Genomic DNA, 19,350 nt, shown 5'->3' on the forward strand with positions numbered 1-19,350 from the left:
GACAATGCCCCCCAAGTCTGTCCAGATTTCACTGCCTGAGTAAAGCTCTGAGCCTGCCCTCGCTCCGGGTTATAAAGGGAGACCTGCATGCTGGGTGCTGAAAAACAGGCCCGCTGTGTGGAGCCATTCTCTCTTGACCTCAGAAGGCTCGAGATAAAAACGATAAAGGAATTCTTACTAACTGAACGTGGTGGAAGGAAAAAGCAGGTCAGCCGTCCACACTGCAGCTCGAAACAGGCAAAGGACTTTTGTATACCTGGAGGTGGGGGACATCCTTTCTGAAAACGTACATCAAACACTTTGTTAAAACCTTTCCTCCAAAGTGTTTGGCTAACTTTCCTTCAGTGACCTTCAATCAGCTTGACTCAGCAGATATTAACTGAGGACCTACTATGTGCTGGCCGCTCAGTAGGGGTTTGAAAGGCAAGCGCCTTTCCTTCAGGGACCACACATTCTAATGGGGAGGCAGACGTATTCACAATCGGTTTTAATGCAAGGCTGAACAAGTCTTCGTGTCTTCTCCCAGCCTCCCCCCACTCATGCAAAACGGGATGTAGGTGTTCAGGAATCCTTTTATTTAGACACAGAAATAGCAAACATTCATTAGGTTCAAACTATGAGCCAGGCAATGTATGGGATACTTATAGACATATTTTATAACACTTAATCCTTGCAAGGATTGGAAAGGTGGTTATCTTTACTTCTGCTTACAGGGGTTAGGTAACTCGACCAAGGGTACACAGCATCTTAGAAGCCAACTTGGGAGTTGAAAGCCAGTCTCCTGAATGTTCCTCCGTGTTGGAAGCCCTGTTGACGTGGGAGGTCCCACCGCTCCCCCTCACCAAATTCTGTCCCATCTCACCCCACCCTCCCCAGGGCCCAGCTGAGAAGAAGCAAAGGCCAGAGGCCGGGTCTGGCCCACTGGCCTTGCTGTGGCGCTCACCTCAGCCCACCCTGTGCTTGTATCCCCCTAGGAATCCAGCACGGTCCCGCACTGTGTGCTCCAGCAACCTTCTCAGCTGCTGCAAGAGCCTTTGGGCGCTTAGGTTCCTCCAGAGACACGAGGGAGGCCCCTGGGAGGAGCAGCCAGGGGCACCACTGTCGGAGGAACCGCCAACAGCACCCGCCCAGGAATCGGGGAGGACGCTGCCCTCCTAGACGGTGTAGACCCGGCCCCAGGATGCTGACGATAACTGCTCCCCAGCACCAGGATTTGACTCCCGGAGCCACTAAAGACCCCAAAGCCCCACAAACCACAGAGGACATACCCCAGCTCCAGTCTGGGGACTCCCAGAGCACCCGGCAGGTGGGTGCTGGGGTCCTCTGGGCTGGAATGGAGCTGGCCCGCCCTGCACTAGGACTTCCCTGGGTCCAGGTCTGCCGAATGCCACGGGTTCAAAGCTCACGTTGGTGCTGGCCCTGAGTCACCAGCAGAGACGGCGGGACTTCTGAGGACCTGTGTGTGTGTGCAGAAACACGGGTACCGTGTGGGCACCACAGAGGGTGTTGCCATCCCAGCGCTCTGCAGGATGCAGGGAGGGAAGGGAAGGGAAGGACGTCGGTCTTCAGTGAACACCTTCTGTGTGCCTGGTACTTCCCCGGAGTCGGCTCACTTCGTCCTTAGTACGCGCGGCAGGGATCTGGGGTAGAGACAGGCTCAGAGAAGTGTGGGGCCGCTCAGCTAGAAGGTGCGTCTCGCACGGGACACTTGAGAATCGCTGTGGAAGGAGGGAACAAACAGACGAACAGGAGGATGGATAGAAATCCAGGCCTCCAGCCCATGCTCTTCAACGGGACCCTACCCTGCCTCTGCAGAGAGGCCTCGGTACTTCCTTGACTCAGCCGACCCTCCAGCAAGCCAGGCTCAGATCTGGAGCCTGGGGGGGCGCCCTTCATGCTGCAGTTCTGACTCTCTCTGGTGCTTTCCATCAAGAAGGAGTGGCGTGGAGCAGATTTGCTGGGGAAAACGTGAGGGGCAACAAGGAGGGTCAGGTTGGGGGAGGGGGACCCAACAGGCTCGAGTCAGGAAGTTGGCCCCGGTGCGCCCTCTGCTGGAGGCGGGGTGACCTGCGGCGGCCTCCTCCTTGGACCAGCCCCTTACTCACTCTGCCCCGGGGGGCACCGCTCCCCTTTCCTCCTTTCAGGGTTGTTGAAGAGACCCAAGGAGGTGGAGGAGATGAGGGTGTCCATGGGCTCCCCGCTCCCCTTTCCTCCTTTCAGGGTTGTTGAAGAGACCCAAGGAGGTGGAGGAGATGAGGGTGTCCATGGGCTCCCCGCATGACCACTGCCCCTCCCTGAGCCTCCTCTTCCCCTGGTTGCAAGACCCCCTCCTGGGGTCCCCCTCCCCACCCACTCATGCCTTTTCAGTCCCCCTCCCCAGTCTTCACACGTGGCCATTGCCCAAGGCTCAGTCTTGAGCCTTTGTCCCTCACTGCCATTCCTCATTCTCTGTGGCCTCATCAGCACTGCCGAAGCTACCAGGAAGCTTAGCTCGAAAATTCCTCCAGGTTCCTGCTGGAAGCTCTCGCTGTTTCTCAGCCTCACCTGGAGCATGTCCGCTTCTGCACCTTGACCTTTGCCCTGCATCTGCTCCTGCCCCAGGGTCCCCCTCCTCAGACAGAAACCCTACCATTGATTTCAAAGGTCCGTCTTGACCCCACCCTCCTCTTGGCTCCTCAGGCTCCACGCTCTTCGATGGACTTAGCTCCCACGTGTTTCCACCTGGTTCTCTCACCTGTCCAGCCCTCACTTGGTCCCGCTGCCATCCCCTCCCTCAGGAAAATGGGAAAGCTTCCCGCATTCCCCACTGGCCCACCCCTCCCCGACCACTCCCTGTCCTCCAGCCAGAGAGGGCTGTGCAAAACGCAAAGGCGCGGAGAAAGCCAGCCCGCAGGCCCCGCGCGGTGGGCCCTGACGTGCCCTTCAGCCTCCTCCTTCCCCCGACCCTGGCTTCTACCTCTTCACCCCAGCCCCACCGGCGTTCTCCTTTGGGTTTATTTATCTCGCTGCTCCTTCCAGCTAGGCCTCGCACAGAGCTGTTTCCATCACTTGAAAAGCTGCTCTTGTCCTTTCAGCCACGGGATCTCAGCTGAAACATCACTTTTCAGGGAGTCTTCCGGAGTCTTCCTTGACTGTCCCTATTGGGTCTGGCCTCCCACCCACACCCCTGGAGCTGTCCTCGGAAGCCACGGGCATGTCTGTCATGCCTGTGTGGTCCCCTGACCCTTGCCTGTCAGTGACTCCTGCCTGTTTCTGTTGACCATTGTCTGTCTAGCTCCTCGGAGACTGTTTGGCCCACCTAGTGGGAGCTTTAAGCAATTTTTCTGCCAATACACCTGAAGGCATGATTTGCCCCAGCGTTCCCCAGAGATGCTCAATCTATTGGCTGGATTCCTCTGGAAATCTCAGAATCCCTCTTTTGGAAATTTTCCCAGGAATCTGAGACAGGTGGGTTTCTCTGTTATGGCCCAGGTAGATGGAGCATAAGACGGGTCTGGCTGATTACAGACTTAGCTGGTCAGGGCTGATGTCAGGGTGCCTACGTGCCACCTGCCAGTGCAGACCTTTCTCTGAGCTGCCCCACCCTCCTGGAGACCCCCTGCGTCCCCTGCTGGCTGCAGAAGTGGGGCGTGTGCTGCCCAGAGGAGAAGCATCTGCACTGCGCCCCCAAATCCACATTTTGTGTTATCATGATGTTCCAATAAAGCTATCAAAACAGATGCTGCCTTGTGGTTTTATTTTTTAACTTCCTGGTGAGGAAATACTCCCCAAACTTCATCATACAGTGTGTCTTGATTTAGAAAAAGAATTATGATAAAATGTTGGGGTAGAAGCCAACTGAGAAATTGCCTTGAAAGGTAAAAGAGTCCTCAGGAAAGGAGGTCTTATCTTGAAACATCGTGTTGGAAATGAAGGACAGGCTGGTCAGAAGTTCAGATCTTCATCTGACTCACCTGGTGAGCCAGGTACGTGGTAGGCACTCGTTCAGTGTTTGCAGAAGGGAATATTTGTGAAATTGTCAGATTCAGTGATGCCTTTGTTAGGTGGGAGACAAAGACATCTTTAAAATGGAAAACCTGTCAATCAAAGAAGTCTTCTGCAGTGGAGAGTAAGTGAAGTGCAAGTGAAAAACCAAGTAAAGGATTCTATGCAAGGAATGATTCCCAAAGGCACTCATGAAAGGGCTTGGAAAAGGGAGGGAGGGAGCTGACCAGAGTCCAGGTCACCATTGCAAAAGCAGCATCAGCACTGAGTAGTGTTCCCTGGGGTGGAAGGGGGAGGCCGTGGAATCCTGAACCTCGGGGGCCTCGCAGAAAGACACACCAAGACATACCTTGATGAATTCCCACAGGAAGCAGAGAAGAAATCGTTTGAAGAAATCGTAATCAAAGTTTACAGGAGCTGATCTGCCTGAAATGGATTTTCATATATTTTAGAGCAGAGAAGACAAAGTGTGTTAAGGGGTCCTTGGGGAAGACGAAAGTAGCAGACCGAGGCAGTCACTAGATAATGTCATACAGTTCTATGTAGGCAGTATAAAAAGAATGAGGAGATGTCTGCTGAAGGAAAACTCTGTGTGTTGAATATTGGGGCACTTTATAGAAGCCCAGCCAGGGCCAGAAGCCTGGGGACCAAAGTTTCCAGAATCTCACCCCAACAGGTTCAGATTCCACCAATGGGAAGTGGAGGAGAAGCAAAACCACTGTTGCTAAGTAGGCCAAGGAGGGAGGGACAGGAGGAGAGGAAGGAGGCGCTGGGAGGCTTGAACACAGCTGTGGGTCATGGAGCAGAGCGGTTCCAGATGGAGCTGCATCCAGGGACATTGCCTCATCCTGTGAGTAGTGGGAAGGCTTCGAAAGGCCTGCATTGACAGAGAGCTGATGAGATCTTTCAGAGTCCAGCTTGGGAAGGGGTGAAGGCAGAGTGAGCAAGGGCAGCCCCACTTTGGGGGTGGGGGGAGGAGGGGTCGACAGTCACATCAGATCTACCCCAGACCCTAGACCAGACTTCAGGCTCCAGGCCAGGTACCCGAAGGAACCAGACCCTTCCCACCCTCCAGAGAGATGGGCTGATGCCTAAACATTGCCAGGAATCAGAGAAGGAATGGGACATGAAGGCCAGGGCTGGGGTCACCCAGAGAAGAAAATGTGTGTGTCTATAGTGTGGAAAGATGTGGACCAAGGCAGCTGTGAACTTCTACGGGGAAACATTCCTGGTGCACACGCAACTGCGTTTAAACTCGGGTTAGACACGCAGTAGGCGGTAGACCGCTCAGAGCCCTTGCCTGTATGCTTAGCCATGGCCGACTCTTTGCGATCTTTTGGACTACGCCCGCCAGGCTCCTCAGTCCATGGAGTTTTCCAGGCAGGAATACCGGAGTGGGTTGCCATTTCCTTCTGCAGGGGATCTTTCCAACTCAGGGATCGAACCCGCCTCCCCTGTGTCTCCTGCATGGCAAGCAGGTTCTTTCCCCACTGAGCCATCAGGGAAGGGCAGATGCAGGGCACCCGTTTGGCACCCCACCCCAGCTAAGCCACTAGTGGATGACACTTGGCTGTTCAGGCTCCAGCTGGAGTTTGGGGGAGAGTTTATCATCTTCATTGTCCATTTGAGGGGGCTCTTTCCAGGCCCCGCAAGCAGGGAATGACAGCTTAGGACACCCTTCTCCCACCACAGTTCCCAAATCCCACCAGAATTCTAAGAATTCCAGTGATAATTTAAGAGCCCTTAACAGTCACCAGTAACCAGCAGGACAACTGGGGAAAGGCCCTCTCTGGGCGCCAGCAGCCCTCCGGGGCTCATAATTTTGTTATTATGAACAGCATTTTGCAGATGTTGACGCCAGGGCTCCAGCCTCTCCACTCAGGGTCGTGGAGAACAGTGTTTCTCAGGCCCTGAGATGCCAGAGTGAGCCATTGCACAGGCCTGGCTGGCCCTCGGCCCTTACTCCCTGGGGCTTTGCCAAAACTATCTGGTGGGCCTGGCAGGATTCCCAAGGAAATAGGGCCCCAGAGGACACGCCCTTTGAGCTGCACATTTCCCAAATCAACCCATCCTTCATATTCAACTGAACTTTTAGAAGCCTTGTCATGCACCCAGACATTAGGTCAGCTCCTCCACAGAGCTGGTCTTTCCCCTGGACACAGGCAGAGGGGAGCATCCCCAGCACCTGGGGCCTGAAGAGAGACAGGGTGCCTCCCAAGTTACAAATCCAAGTGAAATAGCTGGGTTTCCAACCCAGACCCCCTTGTCTCCTGAGTCCAGACCTTTTTTTTTTTTAACCATTCATATTATGAAATGTATGTGTAAGGATTAAGCGATAACCAGATATAGCCTCTTTTCAAAATTGTGACATTCCAGGAAAAGCCAGAGTTCCTTGGACCACCTCTCCCCAGCCCTGAGCAATTTCCAAGGCAACCGCTGCTACGAAGTTTGCCGTATGGTGTTTGGTTCAATTTTGTTTGGTTTTCAACATAAAAGTTATATTGCACCTCAGAACTGAACTCAATAATCTGTCTTCAAGTTTCAACTGCATTAGCACATAAAGGGCCTCCTTACTTATTTTGTCTCATGGTATTGGTACACACAGTTCATTTAGCTGTTCCCCCTAGCCATGGACATCTGAATCATTTCTAGTTTCTGTTTAAATAATAACACACTTTTCCATTAAAGGTTATTATAGGATATTTAATATAGCTCCCTGTGCTATACAGTAGACCCCTGTTGTTTACCTATCGTTTATATGGTAGCTTGTATCTGTTCATCTCAAACTCCTAATTCATCCCTCCCCTGGCCCTTTCCCCTTGGGTAATCATAAATTTATTTCCTATGTCTGTGAGTCTGTTTCTGTCTTGTAAATAAGCTCTTCTGAATCACTTTGGTATATACCTGACACTAACACATTATTGTAAGTCAACTATATTTCAATTTAAAAAGTAACAATATGCTGATCATCTGAAACAATGCTTCCTCGTGTACACCTGCAAGTGGGTTTGTTATCATTGGTGTGTGTGTCTGTCTGTCTGTCTGCCTGTGTTTGTGTCTGTGTGTGTCTGTGCATGTGTGTTTAGCACACCTACAAATATAACTGTGGATATGTGTTGCTAAGTAGTCCTCCAGAGAGGCACAGCTCATTCAGACTCCACCAAAAGCACGAGGCAGGGCTTGACTCCTCACAGCTCCATCATCCACTTGTACCTTTTGTACCATACCCTGTGGGGTATCCTTCACCCCCAGGAAGTCACAATAGTCCTTCTAGAGATGCCTTACCTCTAGTCAGGGCAAGCAGAGGCTCCCTTGGCTCACCCTGGGTTTCCCACGAGCTTTCCCAAGCCTCATGTTCCTCCTTGGGCTCTCTGTGGAGGACAGCTGCTGCTGCTAAGTCACTTCAGTCATGTCCGACTCCGTGCAACCCCACAGACGGCAGCCCACCAGGCTCCCCCATCCCTGGGATTCTCCAGGTAAAAACACTGGAGTGGGTTGCCATTTCCTTCTCCAATGCATGAAAGTGAAAAGTGAAAGTGAAGTCGCTCAGTCATGTCCGACTCTCAGCGACTCCATGGACTACAGCCCACCAGGCTCCTCTGTCCATGGGACCTTCCAGGCAAGAGAACTGGAGTGGGGTGCCATTGCAGACTTGTCCAAGTCATATCACTGGCGAAAGACCGTATCATTTCACAAAAGCCACAGTAGTGCTGCATAACAAACGTCCACAAACATGCTCAGCAGACGACAGTAACATTTATGTAGCTTGGAAATCTGTAGGCTGGCTAATGGAGGACGGGCTCTGCTGCGGGGGCTCATCTTAGCTCCACAAGTCTCTTATCCTCTCCTGGGACCGAATGCCCATCCAGGTATTCTCTGCTTGCAGAAATGGCAGGGACCTGAGAGAGCAAGCCCAGCAGCATGAGTGCACTTCAGGTTCCTGAGCATCGTGCCTGCCAACACACTGTTAGCCAAAGTCAGTTGCATGGCCCAGGCAAAGATGGAGTGAGTATATCTACCCCTTCTGTGGAAGTGAGGTGGAGAGAGGGATGCATGTTACAGGATGACCATCTAATCCACTACAGTGGCCAAGCCTGGATAGGAACCAAAGGCTGCCTGACTCTAGAGCTCAGCATCCTCAGGATGGAGGAGACCTGGATCTCCCAACTACTAGAAATTCCCTAGAGCTCTCCGCACCTTGCACACCACAGTATTGTAGTTGCTTCCATTTCCAGTACCCCACACACCCTGTGCCCATTCTCTATCCTGTCCTACAGCGAGGTCTCCAAGACTCAAATCTGGTTGCTAGCTGAAGACCCTTCTGTGCTCCACCACCACCATTTTACCGCCCCCTCAAATTATCAGCACTTGGGCAGGGCATTCAGGGTCACATTATGGTCTGGCTCTGCCTAAAGTTCCAGGCTCACCTCATACCTCTCTCCCTTTGCTCATCCTGCCCACTCAGCCCAAGGGCCTAACCTCTTACACAGTCTCATTCTATGGCTATGTCCCCTGCAGAATGTCCTTCCCAATCTTCAGAATTCCTCTTAGCCATTCTTGCAATCTCAGCTTGGCCCTCACCTCCATTTCAAAACTATCCCTGCCCCTTCCTAGAAGAGCTAATCACTTTCTCCTAGGTGCTCGCTCTGTCAGAGGACACATCTCTCTTATCCCAGGGGTTCCCAGACTCAGATGCTCTCAGGGACCATCAAAGTTCACTGGTGGAAAAAAAACAGAAAACGACACACTGGTAGTTTTTGAATAATATCCCTGCAGTTGGTTTATGCCCCTGCCATACTAATTTTGTGTGCATATATATTCACCTTACCAAGGGGCTGCAGCAACTCTGTGCACAGTGATGTAACTTGATGGGGATGTGGAGCCAGAGCCTATTTTTTAGGAGAAGCCATAGTCTGGATTTCTATTAGTAATTTTTATTCATTTTAATGAATTAATTCATTTTTAATTCATTTTAATGAATTAACATGTTAAAGATCTCAGAAAAGTGATGGGCATGTAATAAGTTTTATAGAAGTATTAGAATAAATGGGTGAAAAGACAGATCATAATAGAAAGACAGACAAATTAATAATGATAATAGAAAACTAACTTAGATAATATAAAGATCTTTGAAAAGATGGCAAAAATTTTTTTTAAAAAACACTGTACAGACAAAATCAAGCCTTTTCACAGGCCACATTTGACCAGAGGACCAGTTCTTGGACTCAGAGCAGGAGAAGTGCCCTGTTTCTTTGTTGGAACCCTTGGAGGACAGAGTGGGGACATGGCATGTGGCTTCCCCTTCAGAGCAGACCCCCCTGAGGACGCCCCCCACTGCCCACACTCCCAGCCTCCCTGCTACCCTTCTCCCTGTGGCTGAGGTGGACAGAGCGGGAGAGAGCAGAGGAGAAAACTCTTGGCGAGAATGTGAATTGCTTCTGCCTTGAAAAAAGCTTTCTCTTCAGTGCTCAAAAGATCCAAAGAGCCTCCTGGTCCTCCAAAAGGGTCTTCGCGGTGCCTACTCCTCGCCTCTCCGTGGTCAGCGCCGTGGATCAGGCCTTGCTGCAGCTTTCTTGGGCTCCTTACTAGCTTTCTATTTCCCATTCTCCCCTCCTCTAATATGTCTGGCCACCTCACTACACCCTCAAAGGGGGAGTAGCTCATGATCTCGGTCTGGGTTTGAAATCTGATTCTGTATGAACACTTGACCTCCTTGCACACTAGTTTCTTCCCCATAAAATGGGAGTAATTTCAGTATCTCCCAGGGTTGTTGGAGATCAGGCTCGCAAGGGGCTTCGAACCATGCAATAAAAGAACTTAGATATGAGGACATGCTTGATAAACGTCAACCATTGTTATTGCTGAAAGGCAAATCATTCTAAGCACTCTCGTACTTAAATGTCTTTGGGGCCTTCATCACCTGTGGATACAGACCAGGCTCCCTGGCTCGGCTCTCACAGCCTTGCCTAATCTAGGCCACGTTGTCCCTTGGTGCTCCCACGTGGACAGAGGTTCCACACACACCCTTGAGATACACACACACCCTACTCTGAATGGCTGTGCGTTGTTGCTTTGTCAGTTCTGAGTCTTCTAAATACTGAGACCTGGCAAACGATCCCTTCCCCAAAGTTGGGGAAATCTACCACCACCCTTGGAGCTTAGCCCAGGATGTGAGACTGACTCAGGGCTGCCCTAGGCATCCAATATCTCACAGAGATTTAGGGATGGAGAATATGCTGAGCTTACTCCGAACCCTTGTCCCAGGGACCCAGCGTGCATCTGACCTGGTGGGCTGAGCCAGGCAGGGCTGAGAGTGATACACGCAGTCCTCTCTGGCCATCACTTTCTCACCCATGAGACCTCAGTGCTGCGGACCTTTCCTTTACGCTCTCTCTAACCTGCATGGCCTTTCCAAGAGAAGGCCATTATTGTTCACTGAGTCCCCTTGTTTTTGTTGAGCACCTGGATGAGTCTGAAAACTTCTATTCGAAAAATGATAGGAGAAGGATCTGGAGTCCCTGAGGCATGGTCTGGGGTAGCAAATGGTGTGGGGGAGGGATGGGAAAAGAGGGAAGAGAAGAGAGGCACCAAGGTGGAGACCACGCACATTTCCAAAAGGACACGTCAGTGAAAAGGGAAAGCCCAGCGTGCGGGTTACTTTTGTGAGCATTGATGTGAGGCAACTCCTTCTGCACAATTCCTCTGACAACAAGATCTCCAGAAGAGTCCACTGTCCTCGTGCATATTTCAGTACATATGGCTCTTGGGGGGCATCCAGGAAGGGGGTAGCCAGGTCCGTGTAGAACAGAACAGAAGGGACCCCAGAGGGTGTAGGTGCCCAGAGGCAGAGAACACTGTGAGGACCTGAGAACCAGAGCCCTTTGGGAAGTCACCAGAGTCGGGGGAAGACTGGACTTCCTAGAGAGAAAGGAATGAGTGGGGTCAAACCAACCTTGTCCGGATCTCAAGCGACTGGGGAGCCTCAGATGTCATTTTGGTTATAGAGTATTCATAAAACCTTCCTTGTAGATTTAAGAGATATGATTAATAAAAGCATCTAATGGATACATGGAGACACAAGTGTTTGAAGTGCTCTTTCCTCATGGTTACATCCTGCAGAGAATGGCGGGCCTCACAGCACCAGAAACAATGAAACTGGAGTTTCCAACGTGAAGAGCAGGCCTCATACAGCATAAAATACTAAAGCACCGGATGGATCTAAGCAGGTGTTTCAAATGGTCTGAAAAAGTTTAGACTCATATTACATGTGAGTAGAGGAGAGGGAAGGGTCCCCTCAGTTCTTGGAGTCTGTCTCCCCAGCAACAGGTTACTAAAGACAGACTCAGACCAAGTTGAACTCTGGTTTGAACCAGGCAGGCAGGGTAGGGAGCTCTGAAATAACATGGAAACAAGCCACAAATATGTCCCCTCAGATATGCAGACATTCTTTCCTCTTAAATGGCAAAATGTGCATTGACTCCTATACTTGCAACAAAGTAAATGATTTTTGGAATTAAAAAAAAAAAAAAAAACTCTTTCTGTGCTAATTCTTCTCCAGGTCTTTATTTTTTTAAATTGAGATATAGCTCATATACTGTAAAATTTACCCTTTAAAAATATATAATTCAGTTGAGAGAGTACCATTGACATGTACACACTACCATGTATAAAATAGATACTTAGCAGTAAGCTGCTATTGGAGAAGGAAATGGCAACCCACTCCAGTGATCTTGCCTGGAGAATCCCAGGGACGGGGAAGCCTGGTGGGCTGCCGTCTATGGGGTCACACAGAGTCAGACACGACTGAAGTGACTTAGCAGCAGCAGCAGCAAGCTGCTATATCACACAGGAAGACCAGCCCAGCCCTCTGGGACGACCTAGAGGGGTGGAATAGGGGTTTGGGAGGGAGGCTTAAGAGGAAGGGGAGATGATAGATAGATAGATACTCATGGCTGGGCTTCCCCAGTGGCTCAGTGGTAAAGAATCCATCTGCAATGCAGAAGACCTGGGTTAGATCCCTGGGTCGGGAAGATCCATGGAAGAGGGCATGGCAACCCACTTTAGTATTCCTGCCTGGAGAATCCCCATGGACGGAAGAGCCTGGTGGGCTACAGTCCATGAAGCTGCAAAGAGTTGGACACGACTGAAGCGACTGAGCATGCATACTCTCAGGGCTGATTCAATATTGTTGTACAACAGAAGCTAACACAGTATTGTGAAGCGATTATCCTCCAATTAAACATTTTAAACTATGTATACAGTTCAGTACTTTGTAATATAGTCACAACGTTGGGCAGCCTTCACCACTGTCTAAAGAAATCCCGTGCCCACTGGCGGTCACCCGCCTAGCTCTGACAACCACTGATCTTTCTCTTTTCCATGGATTTGCCTCTTCGGTACATTTTGCCACACATACATTACAGTCAGAGAGCAGTGGAATCCACAGTGATATCTGCTGAAATTCAGAACCTCAGTCATTTCTGCTGCTTACCAATAAAAATCATGCTGCTTACCAATAAAATATATATGATGTAAAATTAAAACTCTTTGCTATACGTCCCACTAAGCTATCTGATTTGGATACTCTCCAAAGGAACTTAAGGAAGTTCCTGACCACACACACATACACACAAAAGGAAATGTTTTGCTGAATATTTTCAGAACTGACTCCACTAGGATCATGGACATTAACGACTAAGTGATTTTCCTTCTGTATGTAGTTTTTACTCACAGAAAAATCAGTTTTCCACTGATCCATCTGTATAAATGTGGAACAGAGACTGAAAGACATGGATTTAAAGAAGTACCAAACCACTTCTTTGCCTGGTATGGATCACAACAAACTGTGGAAAATTCTGAAAGAGATGGGAATGCCAGACCACCTGACCTGCCTCCTGAGAAATCTGTATGAAGGTCAAGAAGCAACAGTTAGAACTGGACATGGAACAGCAGACTGGTTCCAAATAGGAAAAGGAGTATGTCAAGGTGGTATATTGTCACCCTGCTTATTTAACTTATATGCAGAGTACATCATGTGAAATGTCAGGCTGGATGAAGCACAAGCTGGAATCAACATTGCTGGGAGAAATATCAATAACCTCAGATACGCAGATGACATCATCCTTATGGCAAAATGTGAAGAGGAACTAAAGAGCCTCTTGATGAAAGTGAAAGAGGAGATCGAAATTGGCTTAAAACTCAACATTCAAAAAGCTAAGATCATAGCATCTGGTCCCATCACTTCATGGCAAATGATGGGGAAACAATGGAAACGATGACAGACTTTATTTTCTTGGGCTCCAAAATCACTGCAGATGGTGACTGCAGCCATGAAATTGAAAGATGCTTGCTCCTAGGAAGAAAAACTATGACCAACCTAGACGGCATATTAAAAAGCAGAGACATTAACTTGCCAACAAAGGTCCATCTAGTCAAAGTCAGTCATGTATGGATGTGAGAGCTGGACCATAAAGAAAACTGAGTGCCAAAGAATTGATGCTTTTGAACTGTGGTGTTGGAGAAGACTCTTGAGCCCCTTGAACTGCAAGGAGATCCAACCAGTCCATCCTAAAGGAAACCAGTCCTGAATATAAATTGGAAGGACTGATGCTGAAGCTGAAATGCCAGTACTTTGGCTACGTGATGTAAAGAACTGACTCCTTGGAAAAACCCCTGATGCTAGGAAAGATCGAAGGTGGGAGGAGAAGGGGATGACAGAGGATGAGATGGCTGGATGGCATCACTGACTTCATGGACATGAGTTTGAGCAAGCTCTGGGAGTTGGTGATGGACAGGGAGGCCTGGCGTGCTGCTGTCCATGGGGTCACAAAGAGTCAGACACGACTGTATGACTGAGCTGAACTGACCTGGACCTAGGTCCAGACCTGCCGCTGGCAAGACTTGCTCAGAAAACCCCTTTTCTCTTGTTACAAAAATTCATCAAAACTTGGGAATAAGGCTAACCAAAGACAACACGTCTCTGAATGTCATACGTGAGTATACCTAGCAGGCCTGACCAGGATTAATTAGCTGATTCTCTTGGGACACATCCCTTTATTTCCTATTTACTGTTGATTAAGGACCAGACTCTGCAAAGTTACAGGTTAACTTGTATAAGAGTATGTGCATGCATGCTAAGTCGCTTCAGTCGTGTCGGACTCTTTGTGACCCTATAGACTGTAGCCCTCCAGGCTTGTCTGTCCACAGGATTCTGCAGGCAAGAATACTGGAGTGGGTTGCCATGCCCTCCTCCAGAGAATCTTCCCCACCCAGGCGAAGGCAATGGCACCCCATTCCAGTACTCTTGCCTGGAAAATCCCATGGATGGAGGAGCCTGGTGGGCTGCAGTCCATGGGGTTGCTAGGAGTCAGACACGACTGAGTGACTTCACTTTCACTTTTCACTTTCAAGCGTTGGAGAAGGAAATGGCAACCCACTCCAGTGTTCTTGCCTGGAGAATCCCAGGGATGGGGGAGCCTGGTGGGCTGCCGTCTATGGGGTCGCACAGAGTCGGACACGACTGAAGCGACTTAGCAGCAGCAGGGACTGAACCCAGCTTGTATAAGAGTAATTTAAGCTGCAAATAATTTTCTTCTGGCCCAGAAGAAATGCAGAGGACTTCTGTCCCATAGAAAAGACAAGGCTAAAAGTTATGGTTTTTTGTTCTATGGAACACCAACCAGTTTGGGATCTAACTTAACAATCTTATTTAGAGATTCTTCCTTTCCAGATATCTAGCTGTCTCTCACACACTTGTTTGAGCTGGTTCTACCTTCCTGCTTATTCCCTTACTAATGGGATAAATTAATCTTTCACATGTTGACTATACATTTGTAGGAGTCATGTTTTTAATCTTTCAAAAATTATGCTTTAACAAAACCTTAGGTTTCTCACCACAGCCAGTGAGCAGCAATGCTGCTGGTGGGGTGGTTGTATTCTTCAGACACCATGAAAAAGAAAGTGAGAGTGAAGGTCACTCAGTCGTGTCCAAACTGTTTGCAACCCCATGGACTATACACAGTCCATGGAATTCTCCAGGCCAGAATACTGGAGAGGGTAGCTGTTCCCTTCTCCAGGGGATCTTCCCAACCTAGGGTTCGAACCCAGGTCTCCCACATTGTAGGTGGATTCTTTAGCAGCTGAGCCACCAGGGAAGCCCAAGAATACTGGAGTGGGTAGCCTATCCCTTCTCCAGGGGATCTTCCTGATCTAGAATCAAACCGGGGTCTCCTGCATTGCAGGCAGATTCTTCACCAGCTGAGCTACTAGGGAAGCTCCAATGAGCACAAGCTTGTCCAAGATGTACAAAGATATTTGGGGCCTGAAAAAATTCAGAGCCTCCAAAGTATGAAAAGAAACATGTAAACCAAGGAATCGATCGATTCTTAGTTAAATATTGACAAAAGACACTATTTTAAGTGTCTATGTAAAGTATAGCTTATCAACCATAGATCACTTCCACTCAGGATTATATAGAAATTACTTTTAATATGAGATCTCTGTGGCCACAACTTCTGATATCAGGAATCCCTTAAGACAGAAGGGGAGGCATATTCTCTGTGTTGGTTTTACCAGCAGCAAAATGGAAATAAAAATAGCTCCGCACTTGGAGACAATCTCTTAGAGGGACAGCTGGTCCCACCTGCCCTGCTTCTGAGATGAGATTGACTCGACTCTACAGAACCCCAGGTCCACATACCAAACCCGCCTGGGCTCCCAGGATCTGGCAGGAGAGGGTGGGCACAGTTCATGCCCTCCCCTGACTTCCTGCCTCTCCAGGACGTTCTGTCCTCTCTCTCTCTCTGGTCAGTTGCCATGCTTCAGGGCCTCTGGCGTAGGCTCAGGTCAAGATGCACGTCAGCTGTGCATCCTGGCAACAAGATCCACTGCCCCCTCGCACAACCCGCCAGACTTCGTGGGAGAGCATCCTAATAGGAGGCTCCTTCTTCTACGTGGTGATGACGGACATCCAACTGATTTGGCCTCATGGGATCTTTGCTGCAGGCTCTGAGGACCTGGCAATAAGAAATGCTAAGAGTACTCTGGTCTTGAGCTGTCTTCTGGGGAATCCATTCACCACTGGTATCCATGGTAATGCTTAGGGGCCAAGAAGAAGTCTCAACAGGGATTTCACATCCTCATGTCCACAAGGTCCTTAGCTAATTTTTTTTTTAAGATCCTCATTTCAATCTTCATCTAGAATTATCAATCTTCATCTACAAGTATCAATTTTGATTCACCATGGATCCACCATTCGCATTACCATCTCTTTCAAGCAAAAGAAACTGAATCCCTCTAAGGTCACTCTTACAACTATGGGGTGGAGGTTGAGGCTCCCTTTCTCACTTCTCTGAAACTACAGTCAAACCCACCATATCGTTGTTGACAAAGCCAAATTCTCTTCTGACCCAGGATAGGAGAAAGCAAACACACAAGTTGCAGGTCTCAAGGTTTTTGCTAAGAAGGATACACTCCTCTCTAAGCCTCAACACCGTAAGAGCTGAATTCCTATTCCAGTTCAAGTTCTAAGGGAACTTGAGAGTGTATAATTTATTAATTTGTACCTTGGTTTTCCCCATCTATAAAATGGGAGTGGCCATTAGTCTAAGGATCAGGTCATGATTGAAGGAGATAATGTTTACCAGTACTCAGCACCTATTTGGTACCTCATAAATATTTGCTCTAAAAGTCCCACAATTTTAAAGTGAATAACTTTCACATGTCACCAGCTGAAGCTAGTAAAGTTTTCTGGGTTTAAAATAATCCTGTAGTTTGATGAGTGCTGAAGATATACCATCTAGGGGATTTTCTCTACATCTTATCAACATATGAGGATGTTTTCAGACCCTACCTTAAATGACTCGATTAGTGTTAAATTCAATTACAGTTCACCAGCTGGCTTAATATTACTGCTTGCAGAATATGTTTAAATATAAACATTGATTGGCTTTGATTTTGCAGTCTTATTTTTACATTCTGGAATAAAATGAGGCAGAAGCTAGACAGGGGGAGGGTGACGAACCAGTGAGAAGGGCAGGAAGTGCTGATCCGGAGGTTATAAACGGCAGCAACTGCCATAGGAGCACTCATGAGGTTGTTTAAATATTTACTCAACATTTAAATAGAATGTGACTTGCAAAGAATTGGAAAGGATTGAAATCTTTTATTTGGCAAGATCAGATCCATCTTTCTTCTTCCAACCAGTGGTCTCCAAAAACAAAAGTGACATGCTATTAGGAGAAAATGTAAATGCTTCACTTTTGTAGATTGCTGAGTTAAGGCTGCTGGGTTTACCACTGCTCAGCTTGTTCTTCAGTCTATTTAGTCTGTTTCTTGCCCTGGCAGGCAGCTGTCAATCATGGCTGCCCAAATCTGTAAGCATTCTCTCCCTTTTTCTGTAGTTTTCTCTGTTGTGAATTTCTCCTGCCCAATGGAGAATGCACACATCTGCCTTTGCCAGCCTCCTTCACTCCTTGAATGCAGACATGTGACTTAGAATCTCCCGATCAAAGGCAGGGAGCACCTTTGATTTAAAAAGAAGCTGTGTGCAAAAAGCAGTGGACTCAGGAGGCAGTGCATCGGGCTGGAGGGTGGGACGCAGTCACAGCTCCAGCCAGCCGGTTCTGCCACAAACCTATGAGCTTTCTAATAACCCCTGTGCTGATAAATCCCTCTCTGCTTGATACCCAGCTCCTGGCATGTATTAGGTATTCAGTGAATTCTCATTGAATGAGGGTCTGTCGAACCAAAACCTCTGCTGGGCACAGCTTTTCAAGAACCCACGTGCATGCTTGGGGGAAAGCACTGGATCTGCTTCAGGTGCGTCGTCCCTGCTTCACTGAGAAGGTGGATGCCTGGTTGCCTGGGCCTGGACCCCAGGCAAGGGGCCCCTCCTGTGGTTCCTGTGCTTTGGAAAATCCTTCCCTGGCCCTCCAGCTGCACCTCCCGGAGTCGGGGTCTGTGGGGCCAAAAGGTTGTGCCCACGATAGCCCACCCGCTCCTCCTTGTCAAGCACACTTGGAGGAATTAGACCCCTGGATTTCCTCAGCCGAACTCGCTAAAGCCCACTGTAGGGTCTGTGCAGGCTCTATACCAGGAACCAGCCTCCATGGGACAGACTTAGGCACCGTACACATGCCTGGGCCCGGCTGGCTAATTTTTTTTTTTGGCCGCGCTGGGTCTTCACTGCTGCTTGGGCTTTGCTCCAGTTGCCGTGAGCAAGCAGCGGCAGTGTGGTAGGGTTTCTCACTGTGCTGACTTCTCTTGCTTCAGAGCACAGCTCTAGGGCGCATGGGCTTCAGTGGCTATGGCACACAAGCTTAATTGCTTTACACTATGTGGAATCTTCCTGGACCAGGGATCGGACCCATGTCCCCTGTATCGGCAGGCGGGTTCTTAACCAACGGACCCTACCAAGGAAGTCCCTGAGTGACTGTTTGCAGGAGGGGATATGTGGGGTTTTAACCCTTGAGTGGGTGCAAGACTGGGGGTATAGGGGGCGGAGCCAGGCTGGGAAGAGAGGAGGGATGGCTTCATGCCAAGGTCCAGCCCTCCCCTCCCATCATGCTCTGGTACCCAGCCCCAAGGAGCCCAAAGATTCTAGATTTGAGCCTGACCTTCCAGGTAGTTTTTACAGTATACTTGGTCAAGGTCAAAGGATAGAACATACTTAATTTTAGTAGTTTGTGTACTGCTTACCTATTGCTGTATATAAATTGCCCCCCATTAGCAGCTTAAAACAACACACATTTATCATCTCACAGTGTCTCGTGTCAGGAAGCTGGGGCCTTCTAGGCTGACTTTTCTGCTTCAGTCTCCGAAGGCTGCAGTTAAGGTACATGTCGGCCCAGGGGCTATGGTCTCATCTGAAGGCCCGACTGGGCTCACTCAGGGTTTGTGGGCAGCATTCTGTCTCTTGCAGGCCCTAGGTCAGTTCCTTGCCACATGGGCCTCCCCGACATGGAAGCTGACATCATGAAAGCATGCAAGCCAGAGGCAGGAAAGCGTCTGCCAGCAAGCCAGGAGGCACAGTCTTCTGTGCACTCTGATGGAAGGGGCACCCTCACCTTTGTCATACACTACTGGTAAGAAGAAAGTCACTAAGCCAGTCCACACTCAAGGGAGCCAGGCCCCAAACACCCCTCCCCAGGGGCTCCAGCAGAACCCAGACTTTGGTTTTACTTTGAGCCAAGCCCTGGGCTGAGTGTGTGCGGCTTCTTCCACAGAGCCCAGGGCTCCTGGAGCTCCACCCTGCCCCCTGGATGGATCAGTAAAGCCCCATTCAGAGGCAGCTTCCATGAAGGACAGAAATTACCACCTCCAGTTCCAATTACCAGCTGAGCTAATTGTAAAAGTAATTGCAATTGA

At 49.2% G+C, this 19,350-nt stretch overlaps 1 protein-coding gene across 9 annotated transcripts in view; it reads left to right on the forward strand.

Annotated features, from left to right (window-relative positions):
- Window positions 1-3,719, forward strand: part of HRH2 (histamine receptor H2) — a 55,060-nt gene extending 51,341 nt beyond the window's left edge. For 5 of the 9 annotated variants that reach the window (XM_044925484.1, XM_006047244.3, XM_044925483.1 and 2 more), the window contains one exon: window positions 975-3,719. In XM_044925484.1, coding sequence (XP_044781419.1) covers window positions 975-1,158 — 184 coding nt within the window. In that variant the 3' untranslated portion in view covers window positions 1,159-3,719. The remainder of the gene's footprint in view (window positions 1-974) is intronic. The other 4 variants (XR_006543088.1, XR_006543089.1, XR_006543092.1 and 1 more) reach the window with 4 other exon arrangements.
- The last annotated feature ends 15,631 nt before the right edge of the window (window positions 3,720-19,350 follow it).

The sequence above is a fragment of the Bubalus bubalis genome, chromosome 11 (genome assembly GCF_019923935.1).
Source record: "Bubalus bubalis isolate 160015118507 breed Murrah chromosome 11, NDDB_SH_1, whole genome shotgun sequence".
In the NCBI taxonomy this organism is placed as follows: domain Eukaryota; kingdom Metazoa; phylum Chordata; class Mammalia; order Artiodactyla; family Bovidae; genus Bubalus; species Bubalus bubalis.